The 20,381-nt window shown below is 31.0% G+C and overlaps 3 protein-coding genes across 3 annotated transcripts, besides 6 other annotated features; all 3 read left to right on the top strand.

The window, feature by feature from the left end:
- Nucleotides 1-1,020: 1,020 nt before the first annotated feature.
- Nucleotides 1,021-7,269, top strand: TVAGG3_0851220 (serine/threonine-protein kinase PIM family; the record flags this gene model as incomplete). The annotated part of the gene is made up of 1 exon (XM_001313562.1): nt 1,021-7,269. The coding sequence occupies one exon, from the start codon at nt 1,021-1,023 to the stop codon at nt 7,267-7,269; it is 6,249 nt and encodes a 2,082-aa protein (XP_001313563.1).
- A 2,258-nt stretch (nt 7,270-9,527) lies between these two features.
- TVAGG3_0851210 (glycoprotein 38 family) lies at nt 9,528-10,700 on the top strand (the record flags this gene model as incomplete). The annotated part of the gene is made up of 1 exon (XM_001313561.1): nt 9,528-10,652. One exon carries the CDS (start codon nt 9,528-9,530, stop codon nt 10,650-10,652), a length of 1,125 nt encoding a protein of 374 aa, XP_001313562.1.
- Nucleotides 10,701-11,151: 451 nt separating this feature from the next.
- Nucleotides 11,152-12,091, top strand: TVAGG3_0851200 (uncharacterized protein; the record flags this gene model as incomplete). Its single annotated transcript, XM_001313560.1, has 1 exon — nt 11,368-12,039. The coding sequence occupies one exon, from the start codon at nt 11,368-11,370 to the stop codon at nt 12,037-12,039; it is 672 nt and encodes a 223-aa protein (XP_001313561.1).
- Nucleotides 12,092-14,710: 2,619 nt separating this feature from the next.
- Nucleotides 14,711-14,815: a mobile genetic element.
- Nucleotides 14,816-15,185: 370 nt separating this feature from the next.
- Nucleotides 15,186-15,785: a mobile genetic element.
- A 98-nt stretch (nt 15,786-15,883) lies between these two features.
- Nucleotides 15,884-15,928: a mobile genetic element.
- A 66-nt stretch (nt 15,929-15,994) lies between these two features.
- Nucleotides 15,995-16,968: a mobile genetic element.
- A 413-nt stretch (nt 16,969-17,381) lies between these two features.
- Nucleotides 17,382-17,404: a mobile genetic element.
- A 426-nt stretch (nt 17,405-17,830) lies between these two features.
- Nucleotides 17,831-20,163: a mobile genetic element.
- Nucleotides 20,164-20,381: the final 218 nt, after the last annotated feature.

Raw genomic sequence — 20,381 nt, 5'->3', positions numbered from 1 at the left:
TATTACTGAAATTCACTAAAGACCAAAAATTACTGTATCACATTCCATAATTAATGATGCCAATTATTAACTTAAATTCGCTTTCGAATTTTTCGTTAAATCGAAATTAAAATTCCAAAAAGATATATTACTCAGAAGTGATTTTTCAGGAAGTATATTGAAAATCATTCGTAATTTAGAACATATAAATGTTTTTATGAGAATTTTATCAAAAAATTAAAAAAAAATTAATTTTTGCAATTGTAATTACAATACAAATATATTTCTTGTTCTAATTCTCTTGGTCAATTTTAACAAAATCTTTTTGCAGAGATTTTTTTTCCAAAATATGGCAATTAAGTTTGTAGGATGAAACAAGATATAATTTTTTGTTCATTTTTCAAAATTTAAATATTTATTTTGAAGATTTAAGTATAAATCATCAAATTTTCTGTTTATTATGGTAAATAAAAGATTTCATCTGCAAAAACTCTATAGGATTGTCTTGATATTGTTGATTTTTGTTTGTTTTGGAGCAATGATAGAATAAATAAAAGTTTTGTTATGAATCATTGATAATTTGAATTGTAAACTTATCAAAATTGAATCATGCAAGACATATTACCTCGATGAACATGTAATTTTTATTCATTCATTGTGGCACAAATTAATTTAACTGTTATTTCAAGAATTTACGAAATCAAGTAAATATTCACAAAGAAGAGTCCTTTTCAGTAATATTAAATCCCCATATCAGAGTTCATTTCTTTACAATAGATTTCGTTATTTAAATTAACCATCTCATGCTATTTTATATTAACTAACAATTTTGATTGCATATATTATGGTAGCCAATGCTAGTAATTTCGAAGGGCTTGCGCTCCCGTAGAAAGCCCGACTGAATTCATCATATTTTTTAGATCTATGACCTTTCCCTGAATTCTAGTTTATTAATCAGGAAAGTCCATTGTAGCTAAATTTATTTATAATGAAATCAACTTCAAATAAAATTTTTGAAAACACGTTATTTGGAATTTCGAGATGGATGAGATTAAAGCACCGAATTTACAAATTATCGATGTCGTAGTCAGAATCCAATCGATATTCCGTGGTTACAGTTATAGAAAGCATCTTTCTATGCTTGATTTAGAGAATAGAAACGCATTAAAAATCCAAAATGCATGGAAATTTCATCTTATGCGTCAGAAAATCCAAAAAGTTAAAGAAATATGTGCATTAAAACTCATAGGTCGTGTTGTTCATCGCTACAAACAAAGAAAAAATACACGTAAAGAATTAAATTATCTTTCCAAATTTGACGATCTATTAACATATTATCCATCAATTTCAAGGGATATATGTACTACAGAATACACAACAAAGACATTAACAGGTTCAATCTCTGATTTACCAAATCCTTCCCCAACAAAAGCATCAAATCTAAGAGAAGCATTATCACGTGCCCGTAGTGAAGCTCCAATTCCTGAACCTCAAGTACCTGATGAAGAAGCATCACCAAAAAAGCAAAAATCAATGAAACGAAAAACATTTATCGATTTACCACCTCCTTGGCACGATAAAGATCCAAGAAGACTTGCACAGAACACTCGAGATGATCTTATGTATGAGCAAAAAGCAAATGTTCAATGGGCAAAATCAGAATTATTACCTCAATTCATTTCCACATTTAATAAATATCTAGATCAATGCGATGATCTTCAAGCTCGTAATGAAAGGTACTCGAAGCGCCTTGTTCAATGTCCATTTGTCTTTTTATTACAGAGATGTACAAAACCAGTTCAAGTTAAAAAGGCGAAAGAAATACTTTGCTTCAACGATAGAGGTCTATATGTAGTTGCTTCATGCTCCTCATGGGCAATGCTTACTTTTGAGAACTTTACAAGCGACAGAGTCCTTAGAGCATCGAAATACCAAACTAATTCACCTTTATTAGACGTTGCCATACAGCCATTCAGTGGACAAGTAGTTGGTTTTGACAGTAGATGGAACTTACATATATTTGGACAAGGAGTTTCCATCATTTCCCGTAAATTCAACGTTCCAAACAAAATTCCAAAATCTCAGAATTATTTGACATTCGATGCTTTCGGAATGTTATGGGTAAACTTACTGTATCAAGGTGGACACATATACTGTGTTGATCCATTGACATTACAGCCCGCTCTGATGATTTCTCGCGAAACATTATTTAATATTAATTATCAATTTACAAAATTATCCGAAATGACACCTGTTTCATTCAACAATGCACCATACGGATACATCTGTAAGTTCACTGACACGAATGACATCTATATCTATTCAAATGAATTTAATCATAAATTCATCATCAGAAACAAAGACATGAAATCCATTCCTCACGCCAAACAATGCGGAAAATACATTGTTGTCTGGTCATTGGACGGAAATATTATAATTTACGAACTACATCAGAGAATTGAACTCATTAAAAATCTTGGTCAATTTTCTGTTCCTTCTCCACCGATAGATATCTGTTATACAGAGCAGCCACCATGTTTCTATGTATCCTGTGAAGATGCCACGTTAAGGTGCTATCTCAGCCAGGACATACAGATTCCTCTTCGTATTCCAGAGAACAAATTATTGAATAATTACGAGAAAAAGATTGCTGATACAATTTTAGGACCAATGAAATACACTGAATCAAGGAAAATGTTCACAGAATTCAGGTCACAAAGATATACATCTGCTCCTGAGAAGATTTATGTTTTGACATTAACAGACAAAGTTTCTTTTATCGTTGGAAGTTTGTCAAACGGTTCTGTATCGACAATTTCGGTTGTAAACGATAGCCAAAGTGTTCCTGCCATTGAATTTGATAAATTCACATATTATGAGCCGTTGCAAGCTCAGAAGACAGGTATAAAAGAGTGTAACCAGACATTACATCTGAGAGATAACAAGAGAAATGTGTTTTTGAACAAAATGAGTGTTTTGGATCATTTTGATTCGCTTGCAATTTCCGGACAAATGAGAAATTTGTTTTATCCTGGTGCTCAAAAGCAGTTTTCTCTTACAGATCATATAAGCAAGGCTATCTATAGGCAGATTTATCCTTTCTTGCCTCAAATCGAAGAAAAAAGAATCTCCGCTTACGAAGCTTTTCATTACATGAAAAGATCTGGAATTTTGACAGAAAATTTGTCGGATTTTTGTCAATTTTTGATGAGATTCGCTCCTGAAGACAAGAAACTATCAAGTGATGGTGATAAACAAGATCAAGAGCCAAACTTAAGTGTTTATAACAATCTTTTGCCAGTTTTTACTCAAGGAATTCATAATTGTATAACTGATGTCACTTTTTCACAAGAAGATATTGAAAATATTATTAAGCAAATTAATCCTTTGAGATGCTTGAACTATTCCTTGAGTTCTTTCACAGTTTCCAAAGCTATGGAAGGCAAAGATGCTGAGTCAACATCAAGAAGATGGCTTTCAAAATTCCAAATTGATACTTTATCGAAAAAAGTGACAAAATTAGAAATTTTAGGAGATTTGGTTAAGCATGAATTGATGAAACGCGTTCAAGAATCCATAAATAAATCATTTGAAAAGAATCTTTTGGACAAAATGCTGCCTGTTCAGCCAATTGATTTGAAATTGACACAAAAAGAACCAGATCCAAACATAAAATTCTGCCAAATGCCATTTAGAAATCCAGAATTGACCGAAATCTTCCATCGCACGTCATTTGAACTCTTCCCAACACATGTTCAATACGGAAGAGACATGGACCAAAAACAATTCTTGAGAATGTTCGTTTTGACACCAGAAATTTACAAAAAATTGTCAGTACAAATTGACAACGTGTCAAAATATTCATTTGTCAGCAGAAAAGTATCAATTTGTATTCCTCAAGTCATGACGAGTTCCACTGAAGGATTCACCAAAATTGTGATGACAGAAGACATGAAAAGTCTTCCACTTTCTTATTTCCTGAAAGTTCATTCTTTTCTTGGCGCTGATCCTCGCTTGTTGTCTGTTGCGAAATCTATTTGTTCTAGATGTCTTTCGATGCTTTATAACTTGCATTCGAAGAACATTATATTGAGAACTCTTTATCCAGACAACATTTACTTGAATGGTTTTCAAAACCAAGTAATGATTGGTTCTCTTTTGGATTCTCAGTTCTTGGAAAGTCAATTGGCAATTCCTTTGCCACCAAAATTCACTGATTACAGGAATCCTTTCCTTCCTCCAGAGTTCTTCCACAAGAAAGCTTCGGAATGGACAACAGCTTTCGATGTTTGGCAGTTTGGAATGCTTTTGTTGTACATTTTGACCGGAAATTTACCAAAATCTTATGGAGAAGTTTTGATGTCTTCTTTATCGCAAGAAACAATTAAAAAGTGTCAATCAGAGAAACAAAGTTTTGAAGGAGTTTTGGATGAAAATGTCATTTATCCAAAACCAAACTTTTTCTATGATTGGTTAGAAGACTTCAAAGTTGTTTCTTCTTTGGAAAAATGTACTGGAGAATGCGGAGAAGTGTTTATCCAGACAGATGAATGTAATATCAAATACTCCTCGATATTACAATTGGAACATTATTCATTACTTCCTTACAAAAACACAAAACTTAATTACGATGAATCGAAATTGTTCATCGAAATTATCGCAACGTGTTTACAAATTGATCCGGCCAAACGTCCGCCGATAGAACAACTTTTAAGGACATATCCATTCAATCAACCATCTACGTTTACGGAAACAGTTGATTTGTACTTGAAAGTCCATAACCCAGATATTTTCGTCAGCCAGTTCATTTCCCCTGTTTTCAAATCAATTAATTGTGACACTTTTTCATTTGTTTTAGGTGTTGTTGAATCTCTTATGTTCCATGACGAGCACGATGAGAGCGACAGCCAGTTTGCATACCCATTAGATATGCAAAGTAACTGGAGAGTCGTTAATACGATGTATCAACTCAGATTTGTTGATCAATTCGTAATTTTCGTCATTAAAAGAATGTCAGAAGAAATTACTTTGTCAGATGTTGTTCCAACGATTTCTTATAATAACAAACACTTCTCAAAGTTACTTCATTTCTTCATGAGATTCGTTTCTTCTGTAGAACCTGGTCAAGGACCTTTGACACCTTATACAAATGAAACTGTCATGGCTTTGTTTGGATTATATGCAGCAAATCCTTATTTGCCATTTTCGAGTGCTCAGATATTGAATAACTTCGAAAGCCTCAGCTTTTTGACTGTTGAAGATCAAAGTACTTTGTTTGTTTTCACGCATACAAAAGTTCATGGATTGATTCGATATATTTTAAGTACTTCTTCTTTCATTGTCAATGCTTTGAAACGGAATGAAGAGAAAAGTGATTGGTATTTCAACCAATTTCTTTCATTTGGAGAAGCCGCAAGTAATCTTGCACATTCCTTATGTTACGGTATTGAAAAACAGAAAGGAAATGCAATCAAAACATTGAACTCAATGTTTTCTGGCGGAATGTCTACATCATCTGCCAGAATTTTCGTTGATTTCAAGATTATCCACAAAGTTTTACATTGTTTGCATTTGCAATCTGCAAGAATTGAAGCTGTTTCGTTCCTTTTAAGTGTTCTCAAGGCAACAACACTAAAAGCATATGATCCAACATATCAAATTCTTTATAAGACTGTTGTAAGTCCTATAACATTATTACATTGCTGCAACATGATGAAAATTGTCGCTGGAAATGATTCAATAAGAAATCAGACACTTCAAGTTGTCAGAGAAATTGTTCTTTTCAACTCTTTCAATGCGACAATTGATGTTACAATGTGTGGAATAATGTGGGACCTTTTCGAAACTCTCCGCGAACAACAGATCTTTAATTTAGTTACTGACATATTAAGAACAAGTTGCATCCACACTCAAAAATTGATTTTGGAATCATCTCACCTCCAAAAATATTTAATTCAGGGGGATATACCGATAACCCCTGTTTTAGATTATAACCAATTAAACATGACCTTAGATATCAGTGAAATAAGGCTTTTAGGAAAGCAATTAACGCAAACAATGTTTTTGTACCAATACTCTTCGTTCAGGGACAAACTGCCAAACGTCCCGCCAATACAAGAATCAATTCAATATTTTTCAAAGGCAATGGCGGTTATTTTACGCGAAAGTGAAAGTGTCACCAAATTTTTTGACACGCAAGTATTACGAGCAGCCAGATTTGACTTGAAAGAGACAACATTTCTCAAAGCAAAGAACAAAGCCAAGGAATTAAATGTCGCAACAACACAATCGATAATTGTTGAGTTATGTGACATTATGCTTTCTTTGTTCAAAAACATCTGTTATTTCTGGAGAAGTTCGAGAGCAAGTTGGTCGGAAATGTTCATGAATCAGATCTTCGAGTGGTGCACAATGCAGATCCCTCAATCAAGATCTAAATGCCACCCGGCAACACGTGTAATTGTTTGTTTCTCACAATGCATTTTGTTCATTTTGGAAGAAATGCCAAGAAATTCGCCACTTTTTGTTTACGTTGTAAATAATATTGAAAAAGTGACACTTATCTTCCATCGTGATTACAATTTCTGCAAGACGTGTGCACAGAAGAATTCCGTTGAACAACAAGTCCTCGAATTGTACGAAATCCAGAAACAAGTCAGATTTAATTTGTTCATCGCATGTCTGAAAACAAAAATTGTTGAATGTGTCGAAACAATGTTTAGGTTCTTTATCGATGAAATGATAACAAATCCTCTTTGTCTAAAGTGTGATGCAATGCCAAGTTTGAGCAGGAAAATTAAATTTACTGTTCAATACGAATCAATTGAAATTTTGAAGTATTTAACCGCCAATTTCCAGCGGTTTGACAAATGCATTAAAGTTCTTTATGAATTAATTTCAAATGACAAATTCATAGAGAACCAGAGAAAATTGATCAATTTGGATGACAATGTTTTGTTGATGAAACAAAGTTTGAAACTGTTGAATTTGATGTTGTCAAGTGGTTACATTACAGATAAAACCTTCTTGGCAAATGTCAAACTCACAATCAATTCCATCAACGCAAAGTATTACAGAGAGATAAAAGAAAGAAAAGCTGTTGAAAATGAAGGAAATGATAACTCAATTTTCTCCGCAAAAAGTGATATCAAAGATAAAGAAAAGGAAAGCATTTCGAGAAGGTCTTTAGTACAAACGGCTAAAAGAGCAGCTATTGTAGCTCCAAACCTTCAATCAAGAATAAGATCAGCTACTTCTGTAGCAAGAAGATCTTATACCGGTTCTCATTAATATTATTATTTTTTGTTTTTATTTTTTTGTTTTGTTTTGTTTAATAAAGAGATTATATGTAAATACGTATATTGTTTCTTCGGCCATATGATTGGCAAAGTATTTGCGATGATTATAAAAAATCTTAACCGAGAGTAATGAAGATAAAAAGCTTGTGTATGGATTATATTGATGGAATATTAGTATTATATGATATCCCCAACTCATCGTTTTCAAACAATCTAAAAATTGTAAAGACTTCTCTTTGGGTTGCACACTGGAAAATCAGTCGATTTTTTAAGTTTTTAGCATTGTTCTTTATTATTTTAGTCATAACGTTTATAAAAACAATAAAAAAACATTGATATCAATTTATCCATCGATAATTTGCTTCTAATTAATAAACATTTACCATAATGTATTTTATTTAATTTAGAAGCTCCTCATAGCTCTAAACTAACAATGCTTTCTGAACTTGATATAGTACCTTGATTCGATTGAATTTTTCGGTAATTAATATAGAAATATGGGTTGAAACTTTCACATACAATAAAATCTGATGTACACTGGATATCAATTTCAAATTTCATTTTTTCATGGAAAAGCTAAGAATTTGATTTAAGAATGGTTGCTTCTTCCGACTAGTTATTAAGAACAAAATATGTAAAAAACTTTGAAATCCTTATTTTTAAAGGAGCCTCAAATATTTGAATCATTTCTAAAATCAGTTTCTGTGTAACTCATTAACATAGCTTTACATAGAGATAATCTACTTAATATTAACAATTATTCGATTGCTTTATGCCTTATTGATCTTGAAAATTAGGGTTGTTAGATTCCCGACGATAGGTGTCTTGGAAGATTTGCCTGGTGTCATCATAGTGTCTTTAAATCAAAAATTTTATTTGGAGTTAGTTTATTGATTTTTCAATAAAAAAGATTTCTAAAACAAGAAAATAAAACGATAAAATATTTATATTTTATTAAGGATCTTATATATTTAAATAAATATCATTTTATTTTTTTCATTGGTGTCTGTCAAACCATAATACACTATTCAAAAATTCAATGTGTCTTGCGGTTTCAAAAGACACCTTCAAATTGAACGATAGCACAGACACTATTGAATTTTACCCATTGTATTTAGTTTTTACCCTTTTTATTTTTAAGAATTAATGACTGAAACAGCCGTTTGCTATGACCTCAATCACTTTTATTTATTATTTTAAATTTATTTAATTTTATTATTTGAATAGGCCAACTTATATTTGAGAAGCTCAATTTGAGACCACTTAATACATGAAATATCATAAATTGAAATATTAAAAAGTGTATTTCAAAATATTGAAATTATAAAAATTTATAATACTGAAATTGAGACAAATTAATAAATTCAATGTGTTTTTTTTTGAAATAACACTCAAATATTATTTTTTTGTTTATTTAATGATGAATAAATATGATTGCTTTAGTCAATCATAAAAACTAATTTAGGTTTAAAATAATGAAAGGATAATTTGATCGTTTTTTAAAATACAATTATTTTTGATGATTTGCAAGAATCTTTGAAAAGAATATAATATAGGTTCTATTTTTGTAAATTTATCCAAATCATGTATTACATAAATTACGATTAAAGATGAAAGAACAAAAGTGTGTTTTGTGTTTTGTTGTTGCGTGTTGGATGCGGGATCCTGTTATTTCGAAATCGACAAAAAATTTGGAAATTTAATTTCCGAAATCGAAATTATATTAATGTTTTTAATATTCTTATATCAAAAGGATTAAAGTTCATTAAGAGAAAAACAATTCTTCTTCTTCAATCTATTGACACATTTATTTCTACACGCCAATAAGGAAGGGAAAATTATAAGACACCATGGTGTCTTCAAAACGCTAATTTTTGATATTTTTAACAACCCTATTGAAAATGTATTAAACTTCTTGATTGCTATTTCATATTATCCTGCTATATCATTCGATTGATTCATCACTCATGTTTTTGATCGATCGGGCCAGAATGCATCGTACCATATTGTTTATCATTCGTAAACAAATTTATTGAATTTAGGCAAAAACATATTTGATTTAAAGCTTACCGAATTTTAATTAGATTAATTTCCTTAACAATATTATTGAAGCGAACGATACTCATTGAATTTGATATTTTCTTTGAAAATTAAATAAAAATAGTTACCTATACTTAAGTAGTACTTTGAAAAATGTTATTACCGGAGATTGAAATAAATTTTATCGTCATGTAATTGAAATTATTATAAATGGTGAAAGAATTCTCTGATTACTTTCCAGGACTTTCACAGCCCTTCTCCATATGCAATAGTCCGGTCAACGCAACTGCAGGAAATGTTTACGTTGCTGCATCTGAATTTTCTCTCTTAAATGCGGGTGAAACTTCATCCGGTGGTGCAATTAACATTATAAATTCCGTACGAATTGCTATAACTCTTTCAAAGTTTACCCGATGCAGGTCTGGAAGAGCTGGTGGCGCAATTTTCGTTGATCCTCTTGGCAAGGATAATGGCCTTTACATTGAAAAATGCATTGGCTCGCTATGTTATACATACTCATCAGACCCTAATGTCAGTTTTTACCATCAAGGACAGTGGGCTATGGCAATTACAAATTCTGATAGCTGTATCAACACAATAACACACTGCTCCATCGAACAATGCGCGCCTTATAATAACTTCACTAACCAACGTCCTATTGCAGCAGTTAATGGCCATATTGATCTCAATAACCTTAATATTTCAAATTGTGTCTCTGCATACTGTGGAGGCTTCTATGTAGATAGTGGGTTTGACAAAGTTTCCAATGTAATGCTTGCAAACTGCATTGTTGAAAAGTATGCATTAATTGAAATCAAAAACTGCACAGGCAAGTTCCACAATGTTTTACTTCTTGGTATCCAACAGAATACAAATGCAACAATCATTGAATCATATCCATTGCTTATCATTTTCCAAAGTAATTTGATTTTCGACTTTTTAAACGTTGTTAACTGCACATCTAACGATCCAAGCTTACTAAGAGTTAATACACAAGATGGAAACTCTACAATTTTCTTCAATAACTCATACGTCCAAGGCAATTTATCAATTGAAGGTTTTACATCCTATTATCCACATTTACATCCATTAGTAATCGATTTCAACTTGTTCAACGAAGAACAAAGACAATTCGAAAAACTTGACTACCCTAGCCCAGGTGGTGGAAATGGAGGATTAATTGCAGGAATAATAATCGGTCTATTGATCGTCATTGCAATTGTCTGTGTCGTCGTTTTCTTCATCATGAAGAAGAAGAAGGATTCACAAGAAAAAGAGTCAAATGATGACCAAGTTCATGAGGATGCATCAATGGAAGAAGCTGTTGGAGTTTAAAAAAAAATTAAACTCATTAACAAATTAAAAAAAAATTATTTTATCTAACTTTGAAATTTATATTTTTTCATGACACTGAGAAAGAATATGAATTTTGGTATTTTAATATATATATGAATTATCTGATTAGATTTCGAAACTCATCTTTTGAAACTGAGAGCACAGTATACCTATTTTACTCCAGAAGGGATATGATAATGAACCTGTCAGATAATTTGAACTCTCCCAATTTGGAAACGTTATTACATAAGGAGATAAACATATTAAAATATAGAAACTTCAAATACCTTAAATGAAGTTAATACATAATAATTCATTTCATCTTGGGAAAGTGAAATAAATTTTCCTTATTCGAAATCTAATTATGTGCATTGTTCTATATAACCGCTTTAACACACCATGCACTCAGTTGAACAAATGTAAACACAATTAGTCTAAATCTTTCCAGCAGTCCGACAATCAAAACGTAAGTTCTAAATGTAGGGGGAGTATCTTTGTAAAAAAAAGTTATATACAATGGCGGCGAAAATTCCGAAAGTCTTCGGTAGACAGATATTGGAAGGACAGCTTGTCATAAGGAGAGGTCACTAGCCAACGTCCTATTGCAGCAGTTAATGGCCATATTGATCTCAATAACCTTAATATTTCAAATTGTGTCTCTGCATACTGTGGAGGCTTCTATGTAGATAGTGGGTTTGACAAAGTTTCCAATGTAATGCTTGCAAACTGCATTGTTGAAAAGTATGCATTAATTGAAGTCAAAAACTGCACAGGCAAGTTCCATAATGTTTTACTTCTTGGTATCCAACAGAATACAAATGCAACAATCATTGAATCGTATCCATTGCTTATCATTTTCCAAAGTAATTTGATTTTCGACTTTTTAAACGTTGTTAACTGCACATCTAACGATCCAAGCTTACTAAGAGTTAATACACAAGATGGAAACTCTACAATTCTCTTCAATAACTCATACGTCCAAGGCGATTTATCAATTGAAGGTTTTACATCCTATTATCCATATTTACTTCCATTAGTAATCGATTTCAACTTGTTCAACGAAGAACAAAGACAATCCGAAAAGCTTGACTACCTTCACTATACAACACCTCCAACAACAATTCCTTCTGCTTCTCCTTCATCTACTCCTGATGCTACACCATCTTCTTCTGACGAACAGGATGATAATAAGGCAAAGAAAAACAAGGTCATGATAGCAGTAATTAGTGTAGCTGGATTTATCGTTTTGGCTGCAATTATTGTTGCTGTTGTCATTGCTATCATAAGATATAGAGGTACACATTATAATGTGAAGACTAGTGATTACGCAGATGGCACAGAAGGAAAAGCTGGTGATGAGGAGTTCCTTACTCAAGATAATTTATAATATTTTTAATATAAATATATATTTGTATCACTCTTGGAATGATATAATAAACATCTCTTTTATTTTTGATTTTGCGTTTATTTTTTTTTACGGCGCATTTAGTCTGACTGCAAAATAAATATCACAAGCCGGTCTGCGCTGAATTCTTGGAATATTATTAGTTTCCTCATTCAAATGTTTAAGATTAAAATTCTTCCATTGTTATATATCGACTATATCAGATTCTAACCAAAATTTAATCAGACAAATAGGCTTTCCAAAGCTTATGTCGATGTTAAACCAAAAATTTAAACGAATCACTTCTCTTCAAATCTAAAACGAATGTATGAACAATATTGGAACCAAGAAGATACTTATTTAACTTTTTTATAGACTGATATTCTTCAAATGCTATATCTGCTACAATTCACTTCAAAATTTTCAGAAATTTATGCCGTATATCAGATTCTAGCATTTTATACATAATCATTTCCATTTCAGTGCTTTGTTATATATATTTTGCATCATATAAATTATTTTACTATGATATCGAAATTTGTTACATAGTTCTAATTAATTAAGGAAGTCAATTTGGAAAATTGTTTTCACTTTAGGAGAATATAATTTTCCATTTGGAAAATTTAAAAAGTGAGACGCGCAGGATTCGAACTTTTTTAAAAGTTGATTTAAATGAATTTTAGTGTGGAATATAAGGATAATATCATATTTAAAATAAGAATATACTAGTTTAGGTGGTATTAATTTTTTCGATAAATTTGAGAGTATGTACGTTTAGGGCATGAAAAGTGTCAATTCGCTCAGCGAAAGCTGAGCTAGCTTCGTTCTCGAAAGAATAAGGAAGGAGTGAAGGAGAATGATACAGAAGTTGACACATTCATATCATTTCAACAAATTTTGATCAAATTGAAATTCAATAAAATTCAATTCAATTCATATCCTTCAGTCAGTACATTGATATCCTTCTGCATCACAATGATAACTCGGGCATCAATAGTTCTACAACTAACTCAGAAAAAACAAGATTATTACTTCCTGCTTACAGCTTTTAAAAAGTTTCGATGATAAAAATCACTCTACTCTCGTTTATCGACATATGGTGATAGTAGGTAAACATATTCTTATCGATATTAATAAAAATATTTGTACGAAAATCTTATCCAATTAGAGAGTTATTCATAAAGTATATGATAATTATAATTACTTTATCTTTGTTTTATCTTTGAATAAACAATTTAATTTAAATTGCATAATATTTTTGGTTGAAAGACAGGAAACTTAGTTGAGTTTGTATTATTTTTATCGTTTAATTCATCGTATCAGTGAGTGATCCAGATATTTAAGATATTTAGAAAAAAATTATTAATTTGATTAACAAAAAAAAATAGCAAAAATCTATTTGATAGCTGTAAACAAACAATAATTTTATTTCAAGCAAAATCACTTATTTTCATCTAAACGTATAAAATTGTCAATTTTATGAAAATAAATTGAAAATCTCATGAAATGTAAAGGAGAGTAATATTTTTCAATTTTCTTTTTTTCTTTGTCTCAAATATTTTCTGTTGGGAATTTTCTTGTTATCAAAAAATAATTTTAATATTTGTTTATTTCATTACATACAATAAAATTTAAAAACTCTATTTCTTCTCAAGAAAATTTTTTCCTTCATATGAAGAAACATTTTGTTCTCCATTTGATACTGAGTCTAAATCTCGATTTTTGAATTTTCTTCTTTCCAAATTTCTTTTTTCCAAATTAGAAGTTTAATTCAAATTTTCAATAGTTTATATATTTTCTCAAACCGTCTCAGATTTTCTCACTTTTTAGGGATTTTCTCTCAAAATATACAAAAATAGTAATATCAATACATGTGTCTAATATACTTTAAAACCATCGTGACAAAATTCAAAAACGAAGAGTTCTTCTCTCCAAATTTTTTTCAAAATCAAAAAAATGAGATAAAAAAGTACATTTGGAAAATTCATTTGTAGCATTTTAGGAATTTTCTCACTTTTCTTCCAAATTGACATCCTTAAATTAATACTAACAAACGAAGTCTATTCTTATTTAATAAATTCTACTATTCCGATGAAAAAAGTAAAAAATCAAAATGCATAATTATTCTTCTTGGTCATCCTTCAATTAGTAGGTATTTAACCATGCTTTATATGCTAAGTTAGACCATCCAAAGTGATATACGCTGATAAATCAAGAAAAAAAAACTAATATATACACTCTATGGTTAGTTCAAAGCTTATCAACGATATTTCCGTGCGAAAAGTGGTATAATAAGCATATGGATTTTAGTATAGACTTTATTTGGGAATTCCATGGATGAGAAATCAACCAATATTCCCCATATTTCATTGAGGAAAATGATATCACAGATACGCGACATATTCTTTATAATATTGCCATAGATTTCGGACTTTTTCAATTTTGACTCGGTTGTTTTCCATCATGTGCAAAATTCGATTCCAAGCATTTAATTTTGTTTCTAATCCTATGAGATATTATAAACAATTATAAAATATGTAATAATCTTATTAATATTCGAAATGCTGGACTGCTTGTCTTATATCTAAGTGTTTAATGTATAAGACATAAATACATGTATTTATATATGCATTTCCATTTTTAATAATAACAATAAAGATTTGAATTCGAAACCGGGGCGGCGACAAATTTGCCCAGCCAGTAAAGTATTCAATTTTTTTGCATTTTTTTAAGGGTGCACACGAGAGGATCATGTAAACTTCAGAATTTAGCTTCTTAAGGGTGCACCCATATGTACGTTTATTTGAGAGGAGGAGGATTACCCTCTCAATTTTGAGGGATTCGTTAGTTTATTTTCTCGATGTGTTGTGCATGAAAATTCGGTTCACTTCACTTCTGACAAAAGTGACAAATTTACATGGCAAAAATATATAGGGTATTTTTTTAAAAAGTAGTTATCTTTATATATAAAAATAAAACTTTTGATATATTTGAGTAAATGATTTATTAATTTATTTATTTATTTTTTTTAAATCAAATCATATAAATATATATATATATAATAGTGAAATAGAACAAGAGATAATTATTGATGATTAAATTGTAGACGAGGATAAAAGTTTAGATAAATTAATAAAATTAGTGTGGAATCAGACAAATTTCGGGTTGTTTGGGAAGGAATTGTTGGCTATGATGTACTGATTCATGATCAGTACATCATAGCCAACAATTCCTTATACAAAGTTCAAAAACTTGGGTGCAATCAGTTCTGATTGCACCCAAGTTTTTGAACTTTCTCGAGGGAATGAAAGGGTAAGAGGTATACATTATGAATATATACCTCTTACCCTTCCATTCCCTCTCTGACAGCGGGAAAATTTGTCTGAATGTTAAACTATTCAGACAAAGTTTCCCGCTGTTTGGGAAGGAATTGTTGGCTATGATGTACTGATTCATGAATCAGTACATCATAGCCAACAATTCCTTATACAAAGTTCAAAAACTTGGGTGCAATCAGAACTGATTGCACCCAAGTTTTTGAACTTTCTCGAGGGAATGAAAGGGTAAGAGGTATACATTATGAATATATACCTCTTACCCTTCCATTCCCTCTCTGACAGCGGGAAAATTTGTCTGAATGTTAAACTATTCAGACAAAGTTTCCCGCTGTTTGGGAAGGAATTGTTGGCTATGATGTACTGATTCATGATCAGTACATCATAGCCAACAATTCCTTATACAAAGTTCAATTTTCATATTTCATGTATGTAACTCTCTAAAACTATAAATCTGATTTTCATTTGGCAGATCCACTTCTTGTCTTTCCATTTTTTTTTGAATCAATTTATACAAATAAACTTATAAAACACAAAATTATTATTTTATAATATAATTCTTAGGTATTACATCCGATATGTAAAGTGTCAAAAATGAAGTGAACCGAATTTTCATGCATTACAGTTTATTTTCTCGATGAATATGCAATAAAATTTGATTTTTACCTTATCAATATACTTCATATAATATACACATGTTCATGTAAAAACTTTTTTCCAAAATCCTCAGGAATTAAGGGATTTTTGAATTTTAAGAATTTTTTTCGAATTTTTTCGAAAAAAAAATATTTTCAGAACAGCCTTAACGGCTAAGATTTAGGAACAATATTAAGTATCAAAAAGAAAGGAGGTCTGATATAGACAACATATATCGTTGAAGGTTGAAAAAATCTCTAATATTTGAGCCCAAAATTTCAAATTTTAATTTTTTGAAAAAAGAGGCCACCCGTATGTACGTTTATTTGAGAGGAGGAGGATTATATTTTTGAAAGGGTGAAACATTATGAATATGTTAATTATATAATAATATGTATTATTATAAAAAAGAAAAAATAAAGCACGTTAAAATTTTTCTTTCTTGATTTTTTACAAAATCTACTTAGAATTATGCAAAATATGACTAAATAATTATAAATTTCAAGTTAAATTTTAATTTTGATAAATAATTTAAATTTCAAAATATCAAGTTCAGTTCGACTATGTATGTAGTAATTCCTCAATAAAGTGCCAAAACCCTATTAAAATATATGAACATTTTCAACATTTTAATGTTTTTATTTAAAAATTTGATGGAATATGAGCTTCAAACAATTATTATGTAAATAAAAATAATTAAGTATATGTATTTATTCGTATTACAACCGTAGTAAGTCGATTCTTCCTTTCTTCTACTGAGATTTGAATTTGATTTCGAATTGTAAAGAGATTCAAAGGGAAAATACTAGCGGATAAAAACTACCTCCATGAAAGGGTCAGAATGGAGTCAAGTTGTATTTTTTGATATTTTTTGCTTTTCGAGCCTAAATAGGTAGCCAAGATAATGCCTAAAAATAAGGTTCTAAATTCTGAAGTTTACATGATCCTCTCGTGTGCACCCTTTAAAAAAATGCAAAAAAAAGTAATAAAATAAAAAAATTTTTAGTATCGATAATCTGAAATATGTTGTTTACTTAAGCCGCTCGCTTCGCTCGCGGCTTAGTTTCGTAGTTTCGTACAATCTTTTTTCAAATCTGTTCTTTTCGTCAGCCGCGAGCGAAGCGAGGGGCTTAGTTTCGTAATTTCATACAATTATTTTTCGAATTTGTTCTTTTTGTCAACCGCGAGCGAAGCGAGTGGCTTTTTATTTTTTTAAATTTTTTTTCTTTCTTACTTTTTTTCCCCTTACTTACAAATTTGATAGTAACTTACCAAATCTCTCTATCATATAATAATAAATTAATCCATTTTTTGTTTCAAATCTGACACTTTACATTTCTGACATGTAAACCCGTCACTTTTCACTTCACCTCACTGGGCAAGTTTGTGCCCCCCTCTTCGAAACCGAGTAAAAAAAAACAGAATGCCAAAACAAGTATTTTAAACGAAAATTATCACATAATGAAATTGTTATCTTCGATGCTTGAATGGGTTATTAAAAACAATAAATCTAAAGCAAAGTTTACAACTACTTAATCTATAAACTTCCCCTCAAAAATATATTTTTTTTTGATTTATTTTTTTTCAATTAAAAAAAAATTACAAGGCATTAGATTCTCATATTTCCACATCATATAACGGTAATTGAAACTTTTTAATTCAATTTTGAGATTAACTTGAAAAATTAAATAGTTTCAAGTTTTGTTTAAGATTAATTTTTCAAGAATCAACTCAAGCATTGAAGAAAAGAGTTTCATCCTATGTCAGAAATTGAGACTCCGTCTAAATTTCTGACAAATGATGGGAATGCTTGAACGATTTTCGGGTCGTTATCGATTTTGTAATTTAATCGTTATCGTTATCGATTTTGTAATTTAATCGTTATCGTCTTTTTATAAACGTGCATTTTCTTCATATTGGGATAATGAACATAACTTGTTCTGAGCTTCCAATGCACAAATCGTTTTTATTCTAAATGGATTCATTCCTACAAGTTTGGCAGAAATCAGTGAATATCATCATATATCGAATTCTTCAATTTGGCAATTTATTTAAAATCGTTCTCAAGAATTCTTATCTTCATGTAGTCAAATAAAACGGAAATGCGAAAACAAACTTTTATTCGATATTACAAAAAAAAATTATATTGATCGCTAAGATTTAAATACGTATAGTTTAAGTATATGTGGTATCATTATGTGCATATTCTGATATATATACTTGAATGATATCACAAAAATAACAGAAATACAAATCTTGAATTAAATTATATCATAGAATACAATTTTAATAAACGAAAAATCAAACCCTCTCGCAATACAGCCATTTTTAAGAGTAGTTCTTTCAAGATCTTCGAAGATTTGGAAGATCTTGGAAGAACTGCCCTCTAAATGGCTGTAGCTTCGGTATTGTTACTATCAAGTAGAAAGTTACGGTAATTACTGCCATTTTAAGAGTAGTTCTTTCAAGATCTTCCAAATCTTCGAAGATCTTGAAAGAACTGCTCTCTAAATGGCAGTAGTTTCGATGTTAACATGATAATATGAGTGAAATTTTCTTATTTGAAGTCGGTTAAAGAGCAGTTCTTTCAAGTTCCTTCAAATCAGGAAGGGTCTTGACAGAACTGTCCTCTTATTGATTGGAATACCGGTATTTTACGTTGGTAAATGCTTGATTTGAATTGGGGGCTGAGTGTTGGAGAAAAAAAAACATTAAAAAAATAAAAAGTGCCAAAATAAAAGAATTCAATCTACATATATATAGTATTTCTAGGCCTGTCCAAACTTTTAAAAAAGCTTACCACGTGGAAGGAAGAGACCAAAAAAATCGTGCCTCGGCGGCTTCGCCGCCTCGGCACTAAAAACAGCATATCATATTTAATATGTCCTTTTTTCTTTTTCTCTTTTCCTCTTTCTCTCTCCTTCTTTTCTTTCTTCTCTTTTTCCTTCTTTTCTTCTCACTTTCTTTTTGGAGCTGCTTTACTTTGAAATCTCTCATCAATTGATGAGAGAAATAATAGTAAAGTAGCTTCAATGTAAATACGTACATTGATTGGGTTATGGTTAGCGGTAATGTCTGTATGTAGTTCGATTGGAGCTGCCTCACTCTGAGATCTCTCATCAAATGAAGAGAGTTCTCAGAGTGAGGCAGCTCCAATGTATATGTGCGTATTGATTGGGTTGCTGTAAGAAGCAGTGCTTGTGTGTAGTTCGATTGGAACTGCTTTACTCTGAGATCTGTCATCAATCGATGAGAGTTCTCAGAGTAAAACTGTTCCAATGTGTAATCTTGTGCTAGCTTGTCTGTTCGATTGGAACTGCTTTACTCTGAGTTCTCTCATCAATTGATGAGAGAAATAAGAGCAAAGTAGCTCCAATGTATATATGTGTATTGATTCGGTTTGGTTAGCTGGACTGTCTGTGAGTAGTTCGATTGGAACTGCCTCATTCTGAGATCTCTCATCAATAGATGAGAGAAATAAGAGTAAGGCAGTTCCAATGTATATAATCGTATTGATTTGGTTGCTTTAAGTTGGAGTGTTTGTGCGTAGTTCGGTTAGAACTGCTTTGCTCTGAGAACTCTCATCGATTGATGAGAGTTCTCAGAGCAAAGCAGCTCCAATGTGTAAATTTGTATTAGTTCGGGTGAAAGAAGTTGTAGTGCTGGTGCGTAGTTTGACTATCAAGAAGCCCGCGATTCAAAACTCATCAAATGAAAAGTTTATAGTGGGCTTCTTGATAATATGTTAAAGGTGATGTTCTTGTTCGAGTTGTAACAAGAAGGAATACATGAGAACGTAAGCTCGGCATTCGCCGAGCGAATTAAAGATAACGGACGAATTTAATTTATTTTATTTCAAAATTTAAAATTTTAATATTTAATTATATAAATTAAAATAAACATTTTTACAAATTTTTATAAAAAAATATGTGACATATCGTTTTACCACAATTCAAAATAATTAATGTTGATAAATGTATTTAATATGTAATATTAAACATATTTTGCGCGAGAAGTGAGTTGTGGTAACTTTCGTGGATATCCATCGTTCATTTTATGGTAAAAATTCTCAATTTGTGGGGAAAGTTCTCAATTTTGTGGTAATTTTTATGTACCACAACTCAATTTGTGGTCACTTCATCTTACCACGTGGAAAAAAAAGGTAGTGGGGCTTCCAGGCGCGTTGCGCCCTCTAGCCCATAAAAAATTTCTGAGGACGAGCCAGCCGGTGACTTTTTTGTAGAGCACTCAAAATAGTATAACTTTGTCCGGACAAGTAAGGGTCTATCGTCGCTACAGGAAAAGTTACAGGCGTTCCAAGGAAGTATACTTTGAGAAGCCTTTTCCCCCTTATAGAATGAGATAAGACGGTTA

Source organism: Trichomonas vaginalis, chromosome VI (assembly GCF_026262505.1).
Source record: "Trichomonas vaginalis G3 chromosome VI, whole genome shotgun sequence".
Taxonomy (NCBI): Eukaryota; Parabasalia; order Trichomonadida; family Trichomonadidae; genus Trichomonas; species Trichomonas vaginalis.
Note: the sequence above shows the minus strand (reverse complement) of the source record. Positions and strands in the feature narration are given on the sequence as shown.